Below are 18,787 nucleotides of genomic sequence, written 5' to 3' on the forward strand. Positions count from 1 at the left end.
TTCTTCTGTTTTATTTCTAGAATTCTATTCATGGAAGAAAGGATGTAAGGAAGTTTTACGTTTTACTCCTGAAGAGACGTCGCCATAATGAGATAAATTTCCATGCATTTAGATATATACAAAACGCTATGGACATTGATCATGGAGAGGACTATTGTAAGATTAATTGCGAACTATGAAATATTTACCATAGTAACCTCCACTTCATCTCCTACAGTATTTATCCGATACCGTATAGGCAAAATTTTTAGCGAGGGTTTAATCTTAAAATAATTAGAAAGAGTGAAGAGATCGCTAAAATTGAACATCGCCAACAATTTGTTACATATTGGAGGTAGTAGTTATCTTTCCTGAAATTAACTTCATGTAGTTCTCGCTAAATATATGTACCCATTTCCACCGAGAAATCGCTAAAAATTCCACTTATACGGTAAATCCCAGTGAAATCGAAATAAAAGACACCACAGAGTCTTCCACATTTGTTTCGTACTTGAAGTTAAATGTTTTATTGAGCATAGATGCTAGCAGAAACTATCAAATAAACTTTATGACAAACGGGATGACTTCAGCTTCTCCATTCTTTACTTCCCATATTTATGTAGCAATATTCCATTATCACATGTACATGTATATGGTATTTAGGTCTCTCGATATGCAAGAGCTTGCTCTGCGTATGATTTTTAGTTTGTAAATCGAGACAGGTCACTAGCGAACAAGTTGATGTTACAGGGATTTCAACAGTATCGTTTAAAGTCAGCATTTCGCAAACTCTATAGTCGGTATAACGATCTAATTTGCTAGTGCTTTTTCATTGGGTACTGCCTGACGTGATACATACCTATAGTTAGCTAGGCCGTTCCTAACACATTGAATTTGACTACGGATTACTCCGTTTGCCTAATACAGAAATAGGACTCACGGCGGGTGTACATGTAACTGGTCAACAGGGGATGGTTACTCCTCCTATGTTGTTATGTATATCCAGATGTCCATGTTTGCCTAACTTTTGGTTTTGTTTTCCTTATAGGAATGTTTAGATTTACCACTGTTTAGATTTACCATTGTTCGTTATCTTCGGCTTTTCATTTGGAACGTATTTTAAAATTTCATGTCACAATTATCCGTGCTTTCTCCATGGGTGTCTGCGGGAAGATTCATTTGGTGAAATTTTTTGCAAGACATGTACGGTCATCTTACGATTTTGGAATGATGTACAACAATCACCACTGTTAGATCTGATAACGTACGAGTTAATCACCACTGTTAGATCGGATAACGTACGAGTTAATCACCACTGTTAGATCTGATAACGTACGAGTTACTTACGATCCCCCAAGAAACCCGTAAAATAACCGTACAATTTGAAGTATGTGTGGAAATAAATTTCTACAATTTACACGTAGGAATAACGCAAGGATACCCCTCTTGTCTCTTGCGTTCAACGTTCATTTCCCGCGAGTTGCTACGTCATACTAGCGCCATGTGGACATCACCTGCGCGTTTCTGAAAAGCGGTGCGGGCGCAGTACCTAAATAATGATAATAAGAAGTTGCTATCCTTTAAAATGTCTCCAATACGTGGACCATAGGCATGTGTTTCTAACATAAACTTTATATTCTAGGCTGAAATAAGATTTTTTTTTAAATCTGGAAACACGAAAATATTTCATCAAAAGTCTTATTGATAGAGCTGCACTTAGATAGATAGATAGATAGATAGATAGATAGATAGATAGAGGATATTGATGCTCACAAGCTTGGTTGTTTTTCATTTCAAAATCTCAGTGCAACTTCACAAATGATGTCCATTGTCACAATTCCTTATGATATGTTGCTGATTCTTATAAACCGGTACTTGTGCATTATAAGCAAGCTCTCTCACCCCCGTCCTCGCCCGATGAGCAGTACAGCGAGCTGCTACCCTATCAGTTCCAATAAAAGGTGAAGATAACTGTAACGAACAGAGATCAATCTCATAACCCCTGTAAGCAATACAAAATAGAGAGTTAGACAAACACCGACCCCTGGACACACCAGAGGTGGGATCAGGTGCGTAGGAGGAGTATGCATCCCCTATCGACCGGTCACTCCCACCGCAAGCCCGATATCTTGATCAAGTATATATATATATATATATATATATCTCAATAAAGGTCGCGTCATTACCCTCCCTGTGTGATCGGAACAACGATCGACCAAGTCGCTTGGAAAGTTAGACCAGCTCGTGTCCAGGTTCTAAAATCCGCCGACACCTGTAAAAAAAACCAACATAGACAGAAGAGTATTGATTCAGATTGTGGAAATGTGGAAATTATCATCCAGATAAAAGTTATCTAATACATGTATCAAGAACGGTGAAGATAACGAACAGTGATCAATCTCATAACTCCTATAAGCAAGAAGTTAGAGTTAGTCTAGAGACGATTTTTTGTCATGTTCTAATGCAGTTCAACATTGCATTATTTAATCAAATAAGATATTTCAGTAAATCGAATAGTAATGATAAAATCCAACTTGACTAAAAGAATCATGGTACATGTACTTACTTAGAATCATTGAATATACAAAGGGGGAAACACGTAGCAAAGTTTGTGCTCCATCCGCATGAAGGTCATAACGTCTCCTTAGGATTCCCTCTCAAGTTCGGCAAATAGGATTTCTAGCAGTAGTTACAGTTCTATCTGATGTAAGCGACTTTATGCTAACATTTCCATTTTCACTTGATAAAAGCAGATATATAATAACTTTTACTAACGTACTTGTCAAAAGATGAAAATGATTTCTAATTATCAACAAAAAAGGAAATTGTTACTTAATCGTGGAACTTTTCTGAGGCCAATGAGTATTGAGATTAAAAACTTTACTTCCTGAAAAAAAATTACGTGTATCTTTGGTTCACAATGAGGGTAAATTCCTGTAAGTTATTTAAAACAATCGTTGATTATTGATTAAGCACAGTGTAACGTGGATCTAAGAAATGAAAATAATCTAATAATTTTCCGTAATAACAATTCAAGAGTATTGGAAACGGTACATACAAACGCCCATCACAATCTTGTGTAGAGTGTTTTATCAAGGGGTTTGTTTTCTATAACACATTCCTCTAAAATTGATCTGAATTTTCCCTTGTGAAAGGTGAAGATAACGAAAAGTGATCAATCGCAGTCATAACTCATATAAGCAATACAAAATAGAGAGTTTGGCAAACACGGTCCCTGGATATACCAGAAGGGGATCAGGTGTCCGGGAGGAGTACGCATCCCCTTGTGTTGACTTTCGTCGCCATTTTTTCGGGTTATAGATCATGCCATAATCACGTGATTCGCTACCGTGTTAATGCTCTTTCTTGTAGTTCGTAATCTCTTGTAGCATGAGATGTTTGAAGTTTATAAATTAAGAGTGAACATGTCCATTTCAAGCAAGCTACAGTCTGCTCCGTTAGAGACTAGTAATACGGAAGTTCCGAGTTCCCCAAGAGTTATTTCCCTTTGTCGAACTCTTCCGTAAATTATGACGTAAAATATGATGACAGTGGGTACATTTGCTAATTACTATCGTTGTATTATTTCTTGAAAGTTGATATTCAGAGTTTCTGAGACCATCCTATCTCAGGGAAAAGGCTACTTTAGTGAGTTTATGAGTATTGGATAACAAAATGGCTCAAACAAATATTGTTAATTGCCATCTTTCTTTGATAAAAGCGTCACTCATGTAGAAGAGGAAACGAATAATGATTCAGTAGCCATTTTGATGATCTTATTCAAACAAATTATGCTTGATATGACCAGAATATGCATACCAGTGATTGATATAAACAAAAGTTACACTTTTATTACATTAATCATACCTAATCGTTATGTACAATGCCAGCCTACGATATAATGTATACATTGTGTACCCACCATACGTCATAAAATGCGAAAGAGTTCGACAAAGGAAAATAATTTTGGGGTAACTCGGAACTTGCGTATTGAAAAGGTTGAAATATCTCTTGTTCAAATTTATCTCATTCGTGTGGTGTATATTGAAAGTGAGATAAAGCATTAGCTTTATCACACGCCCGTTTGATAAAGCACCTCCGGTCCGAACTAGTTTTGACACTGTCCCCGCTTGGATGACATATTTTATGTGTTTATGCATATCGGTGCATGAAATAAAGCGTAAAACTTGTTATTCCGTATTTATTTAAAATTTATTTTATAGCAAATTTAAAATGATGTTGCCCCCACTGACATATAATGCAAGTTACCGGCCATAAAAATGCCAACTCGGTCAATAACTACTCAATAATTACGATCAGAAAACAAAAATATGTGCACACTATTATCATCGACAACCTACTGGACAAGCCTAATCGAAAGTACCTCGACATGCTGCGGTACCAAGTATTCACAAGCACAGTCTCTTTTTTCTGGAGCTTATTAAATGTAACAAATCTCAACAGCTTTACTTGCTAGGCTAGGCCTATTTAAAGTGCCTTGGGATTTCCTCTCGGCCCTCAGATCCAAAAAAAAAAAAAAAACTACGTAAATAAAATCCAAATGCACAAACCCTTCTACTTTTCATTGTAAACTGTTGAATATTCTAATAACACTGCATTAAAATATGACTTTCATTGATCGCTGTTACACATGTCTATTTCAAAAAGACGACGACATCAAAACTTTTATCAGGTCAGGCCTACGTCAAAAAATAAATACTCGGTCAATAGTTGTTACTTTGTTGGAATGGCAAAACCATTATTAATTTTAAACTATGAACCATTCTAAAACAATTTTCATCCATGGTTTCTTTTATAAAAATGCCCTTTTGTACTGTATATCAATGGATTATAAGCGCACTATTTTTCCCGCGTAAGGAAGACAGATTAAGCACGACGTCTGAGCCACAGATTCGAAACAAATTAAATCAGCTGGAACATACTGGGGATCATCTCAAAATGAAGTGAAATGAAGACGCATAAGATAAATAGAACATCTATAATTGCGTATTTGGATATTTGGTTTATCCAACTCGTTGATATGGTGTATTTATTCGCGAGGCAAGCCTCGTGAATAAATACACCTTATCAACGAGTTGGATAAACCAAATATCAAAACACGCAATATAGATATCCTCTATATAACATAAAACCGGGATGATCAGCATTTACTACAATAGTAAATAAAAGTGACATTATAATTGATTGCATTCACTTATGGTTGTGAATAACTTAACGGTGATTAAGTACACGCGTACTAATTACTTTAGACAACAATTGAATGACAGGATATTCCCGGTCCGAACTACTAGTAATTAGTTTATACAATATAATTAAATATCAAGAATATTGCATTCTTGGGGTATTTTTCATCTCAAATGGTTTCAAAGATTTAAAATTCGCATATCTTACGCAGGAATCATAACATCGAAATTTTGATTACTCTCAGCACAACTGAGAATTTATTAATCCCTGTATAACTGAGTCGAGTATCTATTAATTACAGTATACATGTACCTGAATCGATTATCTATTAATTACAGTATTACTGAGTCGAGTATTCATTAATCATAGTATAACCGAGTCGAGTATTTATTAATTACAGAGTGACTGAGTCGAATATTTGATAATGACAGTATAACTAATTCAATTATTTATCAATTACAGTTTTTATTAATTATAGTACAACTGAGTCGAGTATTTATTAATTGCAGTACAACTGAGTCGAGTATTTATTGATTACAGTATAACTGAGTCGGTTATCTATTAATTACAGTATAATGGAGTCTAGTATTTACTATTTACAGTATAAATGAGTCGAGTATTTATTAATTGCAGTATAACTGAATCGTGTATTTATTAATTACGGTATAACTGAGCCGAGTATTTTTACTAATCCCTGTACTATTAAGATCAGTCATTGAATTTTTGATTATACATGATTCACAAGATGAAATTGTACGAGTGAATTTACCCCAAGACACGCGAAATGAGATTTGCTCGCAACAAAAGAACACGTGTTAGTGTATTACCACAGCGAATTAGGGCTTTTGTCTGGATATCAATTGTAGCCTTCCTCAATGAACAAGATGTGCAAGACCGTATAGCTTTGTACAGCAAAATAATTTTCTTACAATGGTATGTTCTTTTGGCATTCTTCAAATATATATATATAAGTAAAAATGTACTTCGTCATCGCCAAACCAAGCAACCAGCATGCGTATCGTTGGACTCCTCCTCGTGAGTGCGGTGCTGCTGCTGCACGTGGCGCCAACAGACTCCAGGGAATTAGGTATTTCGTCTGCGTTGTACTTATCCGTAACGAAAAGTTCTCTATTTATCATTTTAAGAAATTGTTTATCGTTGGTGCACGGAAAACTGCACACTTCAGAGAGGGACTGAGATCAATTCTCTATCCCCTTCTTTAAAGATTTTTGCCTTTGTTGATAAAAATGGATTAAAATTCGTGAGATTTTCTTTCATCAATCTATGTAGATAATTATGTTCCTTTTCGGGGAATGGGATGTCTATGAAATTATGAATACTACCCATGCTTGCCTGTTTGAACTCAACTGGTGACTTCATTACGTGTTTTGATTAACACTTGTACAGTATAAATCATATCGTTTTCAAAGGTTGTTTCAACGCAAAACGGGTGTACAAATTCTTCAGAACAAGGGTTCCAGTTGGAACGAGGAAATTTGCATCTCGGTGTGGCGTAAAATGCAGGAACACAGCAGGAAAATTCACGTATTTTGCGTTAGAGGTAATGTGATTTAGCTTTCATCGTCTGATAACAGTGGTCACATACTTTATATGTCGGCGACATATTTAGGACATGTAATTTTGGGGTTTATTTTATCATCTAATGCACTCAACATATTTTCTCCCCACGATATATCATATCGAGTGCACGCCTTAATATCTTGTGTGTTCTATATATTATCTCGAGCGCACGACTTAATATCTTATGTGTTCGATAAATAATCTCGAGTGCACGACTTAATATCTTGTGTGTTCTATATATTATCTCGAGCGCACGACTTAATATCTTATGTGTTCGATAAATAATCTCGAGTGCACGACTTAATATCTTGTGTGTTCTGTATATTATCTCGAGCGCACGACTTAATATCTTGTGTGTTCTTATCTCGAGCGCACGACTTAATATCTTGTGTGTTTTACATATTATCTCGAGTGCACGACTTAATATCTTGTGTGTTTTACATATTATCTCGAGCGCACGACTTAATATCTTGTGTGTTCTATATATAATCTCGAGCGCACGACTTATAATTAATATCTTGTGTGTTCTTATCTCGAGCGCACTGCTTATTATCTTGTCTGTTTTATATATTATCTCGAGCACACTACTTAATATCTTGTGTGTTCTATATATTATCTCGAGCGCACTACTTAATCACCTTAAACAATGGAATTGTTCCAAAAGAATTTTATAATTATTATTGTAACATTGTATTATTGAATCCTCACAACGTGAAGATGTTTCAGAGTGAATCATTAACATGACCTCGTTGTTCTGGGAAAGATTTTCTTATAAATACAAATTCCCTATACTTATTCTTCGATTCCCTATTTTAGCTAACCTTATTCAAACATGAATCTGCACTACACTGGAATGCTTGTATATTTTTATCTAACCAGTGCTACTTGATAAGAAAAATGTCAAAGGTTCCATATATTCAGTGTAAAACTTTGATCCCCTATTGAGGCCCCCATCTTATCCCCTCCCCTTAGGCCGTGATTTAAGAGAAAAAATGGAACTACAGAAAGGCTGCACCTGAGAATGTTTAATGATAATGATGACAAACCATGGCCCTACTGTTCCTGAGAAGATAGTTATATAAAATTCCCAAATATATTGTAATGCATAAATGTGATTCCCAGTTGTGGCCCTGCCCTACCCCTCGGGGGTCATGATTTTAATATTTAGCTGAAATCTACACTGCCTGCGAATGGTTGCATATAATATGAATTACCATGACCCTGGTGGTCTTGAGAAGATTTTTAGAGAGTTTCCCCTATAAATTCTCATGTAAAACCTTGTTCCCTTATTGTGACCCCACCCTAACCCCTTGGTCAGGATTTGAATAATCTTAAATCTGTATCACCTGAAGTTACTAATCATGACCCTGTTCTTGAGAAGATTTTTTCTTATATATTTCAATGTACAGCTTTAATTCCCTTTTGTATTGAAGCCCCCACCTTACCTAGGGGGGATGATTTGAACAAACTTGAATTTTCATCATGTCAGGAAGCTTTCTCATAAGTATCATCACCCGATGTTTCTTGAGAAGATCTTTGTAAGACCCACCCCCTTTTTTGTTTTTCTTGATTATCTCCCCTTGGAAGGGAGATGACCCTTTCTGTGAACAAACTTGAATCACTTTCACTCAAGGAGACTTTATGCCAAGTTTGATTGAAATTTACCCGATGGTTCTGGAGAACACATTGAAATTGAGAAAAGTGAACAACGCCAATGATTAAGATTAATCAGAAAAACTCACTTGAGCCTTTGGCTAATAAACTAAAACGTGTAAAGTTAATCGTTTTCCTTTTCTGTATCTACTTGAAAATAAAAGGTGTTTCAAGCTTTTAGCATTTACTATTTGGAGTACATATGTAGTCGTATTTGATAATTTGTAGAGAGACACCAAGAAATGTACTTGTTTGAGTCGTCCAAAGATGTCATTCTTCAAGGGGTTAAGGCCATATAGGAAGAGACCATGCGGAAAATCAGGGAATGTAAAGCTTTACCGGTTCCCTAAGGCACCTGGGAAATCTAAGCGACGCCCAATACGCCGAAAATTTCCAAGAAGAAAAATCAGAAGAGGTATGAAGAAAGATGCATATTCATAGTTAGAATAATTCATGCTAAGCTAGAGGATTTCGAAGAAAAATGCGTAGAGAGACGATATATTATCTGGATAGCATAGGTTAGCGAGGGAAATGTTTAGTAGATAGAATAAATTTACATGGGAAATGTTTAATAAATAGAATAGGTTTACAGGGAAAATGTTTGATAAATATAATAGATTTACAGGGGAAATGTTTAGTAAATAGAATAGATTTACAAGAGGAAATGTTTAGTAAATAAAATAATTTTAAAGGGGGATGTTTAGTAAATCGAATAGGTTTACAAGGGATGTGTAATAAATAGAATAGGTTTACAGGGGAAGTTTTAGTTGAGGTAATATAGGTACAAAAGGAAACATCTAGTTGAGAGAATATATATGTCGGTTTAGAAGGAAACATTTGGCACAAATAAAAATGTAATTCTCAAACTGATTTTTTAAAAGATATTAAATTGTCTTAATAGGGCTGCACAATTTTAAAGATGACACCTAGATTATTTTCTAAATTCAGATCGATGCCCTACAAGATACGGTTATAAGAAGAGAAAGACTGGATGCTACGCCGTATTCCAACAAGCCTTCACCTGGCCAGAGGCTGCGGTATGCAGGGGTTTTATGTTTATCCCCCACAATTACTGAATATAATACATGTACATTGATAAGTAACTAAATACAACAGTGTCCGTCTCTAATGATCAAATACCAAAGGGGCTTTAATATATATATAGGGCTCATGGCGGATGTGATCGGTCGACAAGGGATGCTTACTCCTCCTAAGCACCTGATCCCACCTCTATTATATCCAGGGGTCCTTATAGGAGTTATGAGATTGATCACTGTTCGTTATCTTCATCTTTATAAGAGTTATGAGATTGATCACTGTTCGTTATCTTCATCTTTATAAGAGTTATGAGATTGATCACTGTTCGTTATCTTCACCTTTATAGGAGTTATGAGATTGATCACTGTTCGTTATCTTCACCTTTATAGGAGTTATGAGATTGATCACTGTTCGTTATCTTCACCTTTATAAGAGTTATGAGATTGATCACTGATCGTTATCTTCACCTTTCATATAGTTAACGTGAGGTATCACTTGCTATATTTGAATCCAGGGGTACTAAGTACTGCCTCTGACCTAAATTTTTGGGATGAGTGACACGTTTGTGGTTTCACAGTCCATTCCTTGGTGACTGTAACTTCTACATATCGTTCAAACTTTCATTGGTTATGTCTAGATCTAGCGATACTTACTAATACTGCTTCTGATCTATATTTTGAATGTGCATTTGACCTATATTTTGGATGCTGCATTTGACCTATACTTTAGAGGCTGCTTTGACCTATGTCTTAGAGGTTGCATCTTACCTATATTTTGAATACTGCATTTGACCTATATCACCAGATGAGTGAACTTTTATATTTTTGCAGCAGGCTCATTTCTTAGTTAACCTAACTTCTAGATGGTTAAAACTTAATTGTCTGCTGCATATGATCTTTTGATTATTACGGCAGATGTTTTTTTTTCGAAGTTACTGTAACTTCCGTGTTGTTCAAACATTACCGTAACTTCCGTGTGGTTCAAACGTTACCTTAACTAACATGTGGTTCAAATGTTACCGTAACTTCCGTGTTGTTCATTTGGTACCGTAACTTCCGTGTCATTCAAACGTTATTGTAACTTCTGTGTGGTTCCATCGTTACTGTAACTTCCGTGTCGTTCAAACGTTACTTATCTTCCGTGTCGTTCAAACGTTACTGTAACTTCCGTGTCATTCAAACGTTATCGTAACGTCCGTGTTGTTCAAACGTTACTGTAACTTCCGTGTCGTTTAAACGTTACCGTAACTTCCGTGTGGTTTAAACGTCACCGTAACTTCCGTGTGGTTTAAACGTTATCTTAACTTCCGTTTGATTCAAACGTTACTGTAACTTCCGTGTCGTTCAAACTTGCATGAATGATAAATCTAAGGATGCACAGACTGGTGTATAATATGCTGCACTTGATCTAAATTTTACGAATATTGCGTCACCAGGTTCTTAAGTTTAGAACAGGTACACTTCCTAGTCAGCGTGATCAATCTTCCCAGCGTGATCAATCTTTATGGCACAAATGTGCTGAACTCTTGACCTTTAAATCAATGTGTATGATTCTACTCCTATTTACATAAACCTCATAGATTATGTTCAATTTAGGAGAACTAACTCGGACACAATTGTAACCCGTCCTGCTAATGAATAAAAGAGTCGTTAGAATGAGATGATAAGTCGTAATTACGACATCAAAAGCCACTATTACGACATAACAAGCGTAACTACGAAATTCCACACGTCGTATTTGCGAGATAAAAAAGTACAAGTATTTGAGGCGAGAAAATCCATTTTACGACATAGTACACTGTAAGTCGTAAGTACAAGATGATAAGTTGATAGTACACAACACGCATAACTGTAAAATTACTGATTTGTGAGTCGTAATTACGAAATTATAAGACGTTATTACACCATTAGTCGTTAGTAGGGCCTTTATGAATCGAAATAACGAGTAAAATAGCCATTATACGAACGGATATTGTCGTGAATATGCAGGACGGATACAGATTAAATTTCTAAAAGGAAGATTTCAGAATAGGTACCATTTGGTGGGATTAGCACCATAGTTATGGCATATTTTTTTGCAATAACAACTTTTTATATCATAATGGATGTACAATATAGGTATATTTCAATGGTTACACAGATATGTAGCCAAGCCCAGTGGGCTGCAATTGTGGTTTTCTGATTGTCGTAAATAGGCAGTAGATTAGTTTTTGGACACTCGTGATCAGTTGTCTTCTCGAACTACAATGAGATCCCGCGATAACAGACGGCCGTGTTTGATCTGTGTTTGTTCTTTTGCCCGACTATGTCTTAGCATTTCAAACTCTGTTCTATGAAAGATTATTCAGGTTAAATAACGTGAGAGAGAGAGAGAGAGAGAGAGAGAGAGAGAGAGAGAGAGAAGTGATTTGTGGCCACGACGTAGTATTTATTCCTGACTACGGATTAAACTTTTTTTCTCTTGCGTTATTTGACCCGAATAATATTTCATACTGTTCACGCATCAGTCTTTGTTAATTCAAATACTTTAATTTTGTGTTTGGGGTCAACAAACAGCGATCGTCAAAGCACACTGGGAAATTTCTATATAGTTATAAACTATATTATATCTTGCAACATCTGACGTAACAAACAAGATCCAATATCACGAAGGTTAGTTAACTTTAACTGACAGTTAACTTGTCATTAACTGGACATTTATTAAGTGTTAACTAGATGTTAACTGTCAATTAAACTTCAATAACGCTTGTGCAACTGGGTCCAGGTTTTTTACGGGTAATTCTCATTGCTTATACGTATTTTGTGGAATATTTTTACATAACATCGACTAATAAATTGCCTCCCTTTTTCAGATATTCTGCTTCGTAGAGGGTGCACGACTCGTAGAAATTAACAATAAAAAGAAGAACAAAGACGTCGCCGCACTGGCTAAAGCACTTAGTATGCCTCAAATTTACAGCATTCACTATATCTAGAACACTTAGTATGCCTCCAATTTATAGCATTCACTTTATCTAAAACACTTAGTATGCCTCCAATTTACAGCATTCACTTTATCTAAAACACTTAGTATGCCTCCAATTTACAGCATTCACTTTATCTACCTCGCATTGGGTCAAATGCTGTCTGACGTGTTTCATACCGATTGTTAAGCCGTTCTTGGCACACTGATTTTGACTGCGGATAACTCCGTTTACCTGATCAGGATATGGGGCTCACGGCGGGTGTGACCGGTCAACAGGGGATGCTTACTCCTCCTAGGCACCTGATCCCACCTCTGGTGTGTCCAGGGGTCCGTGTTTTCCCAACTATCTATTTTGTATTGCTTGTAGGAGTTATGAGATTGATCACTGTTCGTTATCTTCACCTTGCATCTAGAACACTTAGTATGCCTCCAATTTACAGCATTCACTTTATCTAAAACACTTAGTGTGCCTCCAATTTACAGCATTTACTTTATCTAAAACACTTAGTATGCCTCCAATTTACAGCATTCACTTTATCTAGAACACTTAGTGTGCCTCCAATTTACAGCATTCACTTTATCTAAAACACTTAGTATGCCTCCAATTTACAGCATTCACTTAATCTAAGACACTTAGTATGACTCAAATTTACAGCATTCACTTAATCTAAAACACTTAGTATGAATCAAATTTACAGCATTAACTTAATTTAAGACACTTAGTATGACTCAAATTCACAGCATTTACTATATCTAAAACACTTAGTATGACTCAAATTTACAGTATTAACTTAATCTAAAACACTTAGTATGACTCAAATTTACAGCATTAACTTAATTTAAGACACTTAGTATGACTCAAATTTACAACATTAACTTAATTTAAGACACTTAGTATGACTCAAATTTACAGCATTAACTTAATCTAAGACACTTAGTATGACTCAATTTTACAGCATTAACTTAATTTAAAACACTTAGTATGACTCAAATTTACAGCATTAACTTAATCTAAGACACTTAGTATGAATCAAATTTACAGCATTAACTTAATTTAAGACACTTAGTATGACTCAAATTCACAGCATTCACTTTATCTAAAACACTTAGTATGCCTCCAATTTACAGCATTCACTTTATCTAAAACACTTAGTATGCCTCCAATTTACAGCATTCACTTTATCTACCTCGCATTGGGTCAAATGCTGTCTGACGTGTTTCATACCGATTGTTAAGCCGTTCTTGGCACACTGATTTTGACTGCGGATAACTCCGTTTACCTGATCAGGATATGGGGCTCACGGCGGGTGTGACCGGTCAACAGGGGATGCTTACTCCTCCTAGGCACCTGATCCCACCTCTGGTGTGTCCAGGGGTCCGTGTTTTCCCAACTATCTATTTTGTATTGCTTGTAGGAGTTATGAGATTGATCACTGTTCGTTATCTTCACCTTGCATCTAGAACACTTAGTATGCCTCCAATTTACAGCATTCACTTTATCTAAAACACTTAGTGTGCCTCCAATTTACAGCATTTACTTTATCTAAAACACTTAGTATGCCTCCAATTTACAGCATTCACTTTATCTAGAACACTTAGTGTGCCTCCAATTTACAGCATTCACTTTATCTAAAACACTTAGTATGCCTCCAATTTACAGCATTCACTTAATCTAAGACACTTAGTATGACTCAAATTTACAGCATTCACTTAATCTAAAACACTTAGTATGAATCAAATTTACAGCATTAACTTAATTTAAGACACTTAGTATGACTCAAATTCACAGCATTTACTATATCTAAAACACTTAGTATGACTCAAATTTACAGTATTAACTTAATCTAAAACACTTAGTATGACTCAAATTTACAGCATTAACTTAATTTAAGACACTTAGTATGACTCAAATTTACAACATTAACTTAATTTAAGACACTTAGTATGACTCAAATTTACAGCATTAACTTAATCTAAGACACTTAGTATGACTCAATTTTACAGCATTAACTTAATTTAAAACACTTAGTATGACTCAAATTTACAGCATTAACTTAATCTAAGACACTTAGTATGAATCAAATTTACAGCATTAACTTAATTTAAGACACTTAGTATGACTCAAATTCACAGCATTTACTATATCTAAAACACTTAGTATGACTCAAATTTACAGCATTAACTTAATTTAAGACACTTGGTATGACTCAAATTTACAGCATTAACTTAATTTAAGACACTTAGTATGAATCAAATTTACAGCATTCACTTAATCTAAAACACTTAGTATGAATCAAATTTACAGCATTTACTATACCTAACACAGTATGCCTCCAATTTACATCAATTTCCAGTATTTATTGTACCTAAAATCCTAAGTATACCTCCAATTTACAGTATTTACTATACCTAAGACACTTAGTATGCTTCCAATTTACAGCAATCTTATAGCATTTACTATAGGTAACACTCATATACATGTACGCTTGTTGTATACTTGCATATATATTTACAATGTGTGCCTTTGCTGGTGCTAATGCGCACCATGAGTTACATGTATACAGGCGTGTAGCGTCGCAGTTCATACTCTCATATAGTTTTTTAAAATGAAAATTTATTCCTTACATGTTATTTCACAATGAAGGGAAGGACGTATGGATAGGAGCGAATGACATCATTCAGGAGAACGCCTTGCGATTTATCGGCACCAATCGGGGCGTGAAAGCATTCTTCAAGAAGAAGATAGGAAACAACAAACGAAAGAACTGTGTAAAACTCTCCGCCAACTCAAAATGGAGGTCATCCAACTGTAACAACAGGCGACCTTTCATTTGCGAAAGGTAAACCCCCTCCCGAAGTCAAAATTATGTTCCTCTTTAAAGGTTTACCCTCTCCTGAAGTTAAAATCATGTTCCTCTTTTAAGGTTTACCCTCTCCTGAAGTCAAAATTCTATTCCTCTTTAAAGGTTTACCCTCTCCTGAAGTCAAAATCCTGTTCCTATTTAAAGGTATACCCTCTCCTGAAGTCAAAATTCTGTTCCAATTTAAAGGTATACCCTCTCCTGAAGTCAAAATCCTGTTCCTATTTAAAGGTATACCCTCTTCTGAAGTCGGAATTCTTTAAAGGTTTACCCTCTCCTGAAGTCAAAATCCTGTTCCTATTTAAAGGTATACCCTCTCCTGAAGTCAAAATTCTGTTCCAATTTAAAGGTATACCCTCTCCTGAAGTCAAAATCCTGTTCCTATTTAAAGGTATACCCTCTTCTGAAGTCGGAATTCTTTAAAGGTATACCCTCTCCTGAAGTCAAAATTCTATTCCTATTTAAAGGTATACCCTTTCCTGAAGTCAAAATTCTGTTCCAATTTAAAGGTATACCCTCTCCTGAAGTCAAAATTCTTTTCCTATTTAAAGGTATACACTCTCCTGAAGTCAAAATCCTGTTCCTATTTAAAGGTATACCCTCTCCTGAAGTCAAAATCATGTTCCTATTTAAAGGTATACCCTCTCCTGGAGTCAAAATCCTGTTCCTATTCAAAGGTATACCCTCTCCTGAAGTCAAAATTCTTTTCCTATTTAGAGGTATACCCTCTCCTGAAGTCAAAATTCTTTTCCTATTTAAAGGTATACCCTCTCCTGAAGTCAAAATTCTTTTCCTATTTAAAAGTATACCCTCTCCTGAAGTCAAAATTCTTTTTCTATTTAAAGGTATACCCTCTCCTGAAGTCAAAATTCTTTTCCTATTTAAAGGTATACCCTCTCCTGAAGTCAAAATTCTTTTCCTATTTAAAGGTATACCCTCTCCTGAAGTCAAAATTCTTTTCCTATTTAAAGGTATACCCTCTCCTGAAGTCAAAATTCTTTTCCTATTTAAAGGTATACCCTCTCCTGAACTCCTGTTCCTCTTTAACATGTTTATTAAAAGTAAAACTGATGAACCTCATGTTTTGTAAATAAACACTCTTCTCATATAACATTGCAAGGCATTTCATACTGTCTGTAATCATACTGCAGAATACGCAACTTAGTGAGTGGTGGTCCTAGGGTCAGGCCCCGCCGTCACCAACATTACTCAACTCATTCCGCAGCCTCAACGCTGAGGTTTTCTCTCAAATACTTTTAAACTTCACACTCAAGTCACCGTCACCACATAAATTTGAGGTTTCCTCAGGTGATAATCTTGAGGAAATCCTCAAATATTTAAGGTTAGCTTCATAGTAACCTTAAAATTTTCCTCAAGCAAATTCAACATGGCAGACAGACGTCTATAAACCATGTACAGAAACCTTGTGTTGGTGGTTATAAGTTATAGGGAGTTACAATGGCAAGCATTTCAGAAAAGAGCTTGCTTTCATTCAGGAGATTGACATGTATATATCTAATCACAAACAGAATATCAAATTGGAAGAAAAAATCTTTTAATATTTCAATCATGTTTTATTTCTCACTGGAAATTAAAATTTGATAAGAAAGTCTGCAAGCCTAAAATTGAAACATGCTAGCCAAATATACCCTGTCGTTTGGCATCTAGTAAGATAATAGTCTGTTGTTTTTTTAAAGAAAGAAAGTTCACACACTGTTCAGGAGACTGAAGATAACGTATAATTCGTGGGGGGATTAATTTCGCGTAAATTCGTGATACTGAATGCCTAGACACAAAATCATATTCTAGTGAAGAAATTGTACACAGCTGTATATATGTGAATTGTATTGTGAATGTTCACAAAATTAAGATTGCCGAGATATAGTCTCGCTAAATGCAAATGATTGACGGGAAATAAGACACAAACAAAGTGATATTTGAGGCCCATGGCCAGGTAGTTGTGTTTTTAACTGTTCTTATCTCGTTTTAGATACCCTCGCAGATGGGAGTAAAGGGAAGTCTCGGTGCCTCGAGAGAGGGAGACAGTGGGATGTCTCATAACGCCCAACATCATGTGTAAATGTATTGTGATTTAATAAATTGTTACAACCTTTTTGGATGTTTTGATAGATTTTAGCTTATATCAAACGTTCAGGTAAACTTTACTTATGTAAACTACTTACAATTGTAATCTTTTTCTGAATTGTCACAGATTTGGAATATGGTAATAATAATTGGGGTGGGACTGAATGGATCATTTAGAGTAAATGTTTTGATTTACTCGTAAACAACTACACATCAACAGGCAAACTACATGTACAAGGCTAAAAACTTATTTTTCCTTTTTGGTGGTGGGATGTTTTTTAATTTCATTTTTTTTTCGGTTCGGATTTATTTTTATTATTATTATTTATTTATTCTTCTTGTTTATTTATTTATTTATTTTTTTTGGCCAATTTTCATTTCTTCAAAAATTATTTTTATACAAATGCCCATGAATTCAATGCGCAAAAAATTGGATTGAGTATTGAATAAGTATTGAATATGTGTTATGCCTGGAACAACTGCTTCACAAACAAACAGGGAGAAGAGCTCGCTAATTCCAATTTTCTAAGTGTAAATCAGAAATATCAAGGCGATCATATTTTAGGGATAACATACATACATCATGATTCCGGTCTGAAACCGCGTGCCATGCTTTTGTTGACATATAGATTGCTTAAAAATTAAATATTTATGAAAAATTAAAAACGTAATTTGTTAATATTTTTAAATCTACGACTAAAATCTTCAAGAAACATATCATTTAGAAATAAGATATATCAGACAAATATATTTTAAAAAGAAATTTGAATAGCATGACCACAATTAAGAAATATTGCGCTCTTTTCAAATGTTAACCAAGCCTGTTCGGAATATAAAAACGTTGGCATGGAAACCATTTTAATTCGAAATCTGCATTACCTTGTTATTTACAATGGTTTACAGATTAAATGAATCTATAAAGCGAACTTATTTCTTGATGAAAGTGCACAAAATTAGCAGCAATTTGATTATTTTAATGATTTCTATAAATTTTGATCGGGATCGTTACATTTCTCTGTTTTGATTCAAATCTAAAAATCAGAAATATTTCTGAAAGTTGGTCATTTTATTTCAATTTCTTTTTGAAATATATTTGTCTACTGTATCTCTTTTAATGACATGTTGTTTAGAAGATTTTAGCCGTACATATAAAAAAAAATATCAACAAATTACTTTGTAATTTTCATAAATATATATTTTTTTTATTTAAGATACATTTATTTGAACGTCTGCAAGAGTCTTCTTAATGATAGTATTTATCAAATATAAACTTATATCATGCATCAAATCATAGCAAAGTTTGGTTATTTACAAACAGAACACCTTTTTCATCATTCAAAAAAAAAAACATTTTAAAAATCATACAAAATAATCAAGAGCTTGTATCAGTCTTTCGATGGTGTATAATGAGTCACTATCAA

At 34.9% G+C, this 18,787-nt stretch overlaps 1 protein-coding gene across 1 annotated transcript; it reads left to right on the top strand.

Moving 5' to 3' along the window:
• Window positions 1-6,176: 6,176 nt before the first annotated feature.
• LOC125659585 (uncharacterized) lies at window positions 6,177-17,392 on the top strand. The gene is made up of 7 exons (XM_048891307.2): window positions 6,177-6,271; window positions 6,615-6,745; window positions 8,647-8,833; window positions 9,367-9,455; window positions 12,308-12,395; window positions 15,065-15,260; window positions 17,272-17,392. The coding sequence occupies exons 1-7, from the start codon at window positions 6,196-6,198 to the stop codon at window positions 17,291-17,293; spliced, it is 789 nt and encodes a 262-aa protein (XP_048747264.2). The 5' UTR covers window positions 6,177-6,195; the 3' UTR covers window positions 17,294-17,392.
• The last annotated feature ends 1,395 nt before the right edge of the window (window positions 17,393-18,787 follow it).

Source organism: Ostrea edulis, chromosome 9 (genome assembly GCF_947568905.1).
Source record: "Ostrea edulis chromosome 9, xbOstEdul1.1, whole genome shotgun sequence".
Classification (NCBI taxonomy): Eukaryota; Metazoa; Mollusca; class Bivalvia; order Ostreida; family Ostreidae; genus Ostrea; species Ostrea edulis.

Excerpts from the sequence above, each read along its gene's own strand:
- LOC125659585 (XM_048891307.2), top strand. The coding sequence starts at position 6,196 with ATGCGTATCGTTGGACTCCTCCTCGTGAGTGCGGTGCTGCTGCTGCAC. Across the intron at positions 8,834-9,366 it reads AAGAAGAAAAATCAGAAGAG|ATCGATGCCCTACAAGATAC; the intron begins GTATGAAGAAAG and ends TTCTAAATTCAG. Across the intron at positions 9,456-12,307 it reads TCACCTGGCCAGAGGCTGCG|ATATTCTGCTTCGTAGAGGG; the intron begins GTATGCAGGGGT and ends TCCCTTTTTCAG.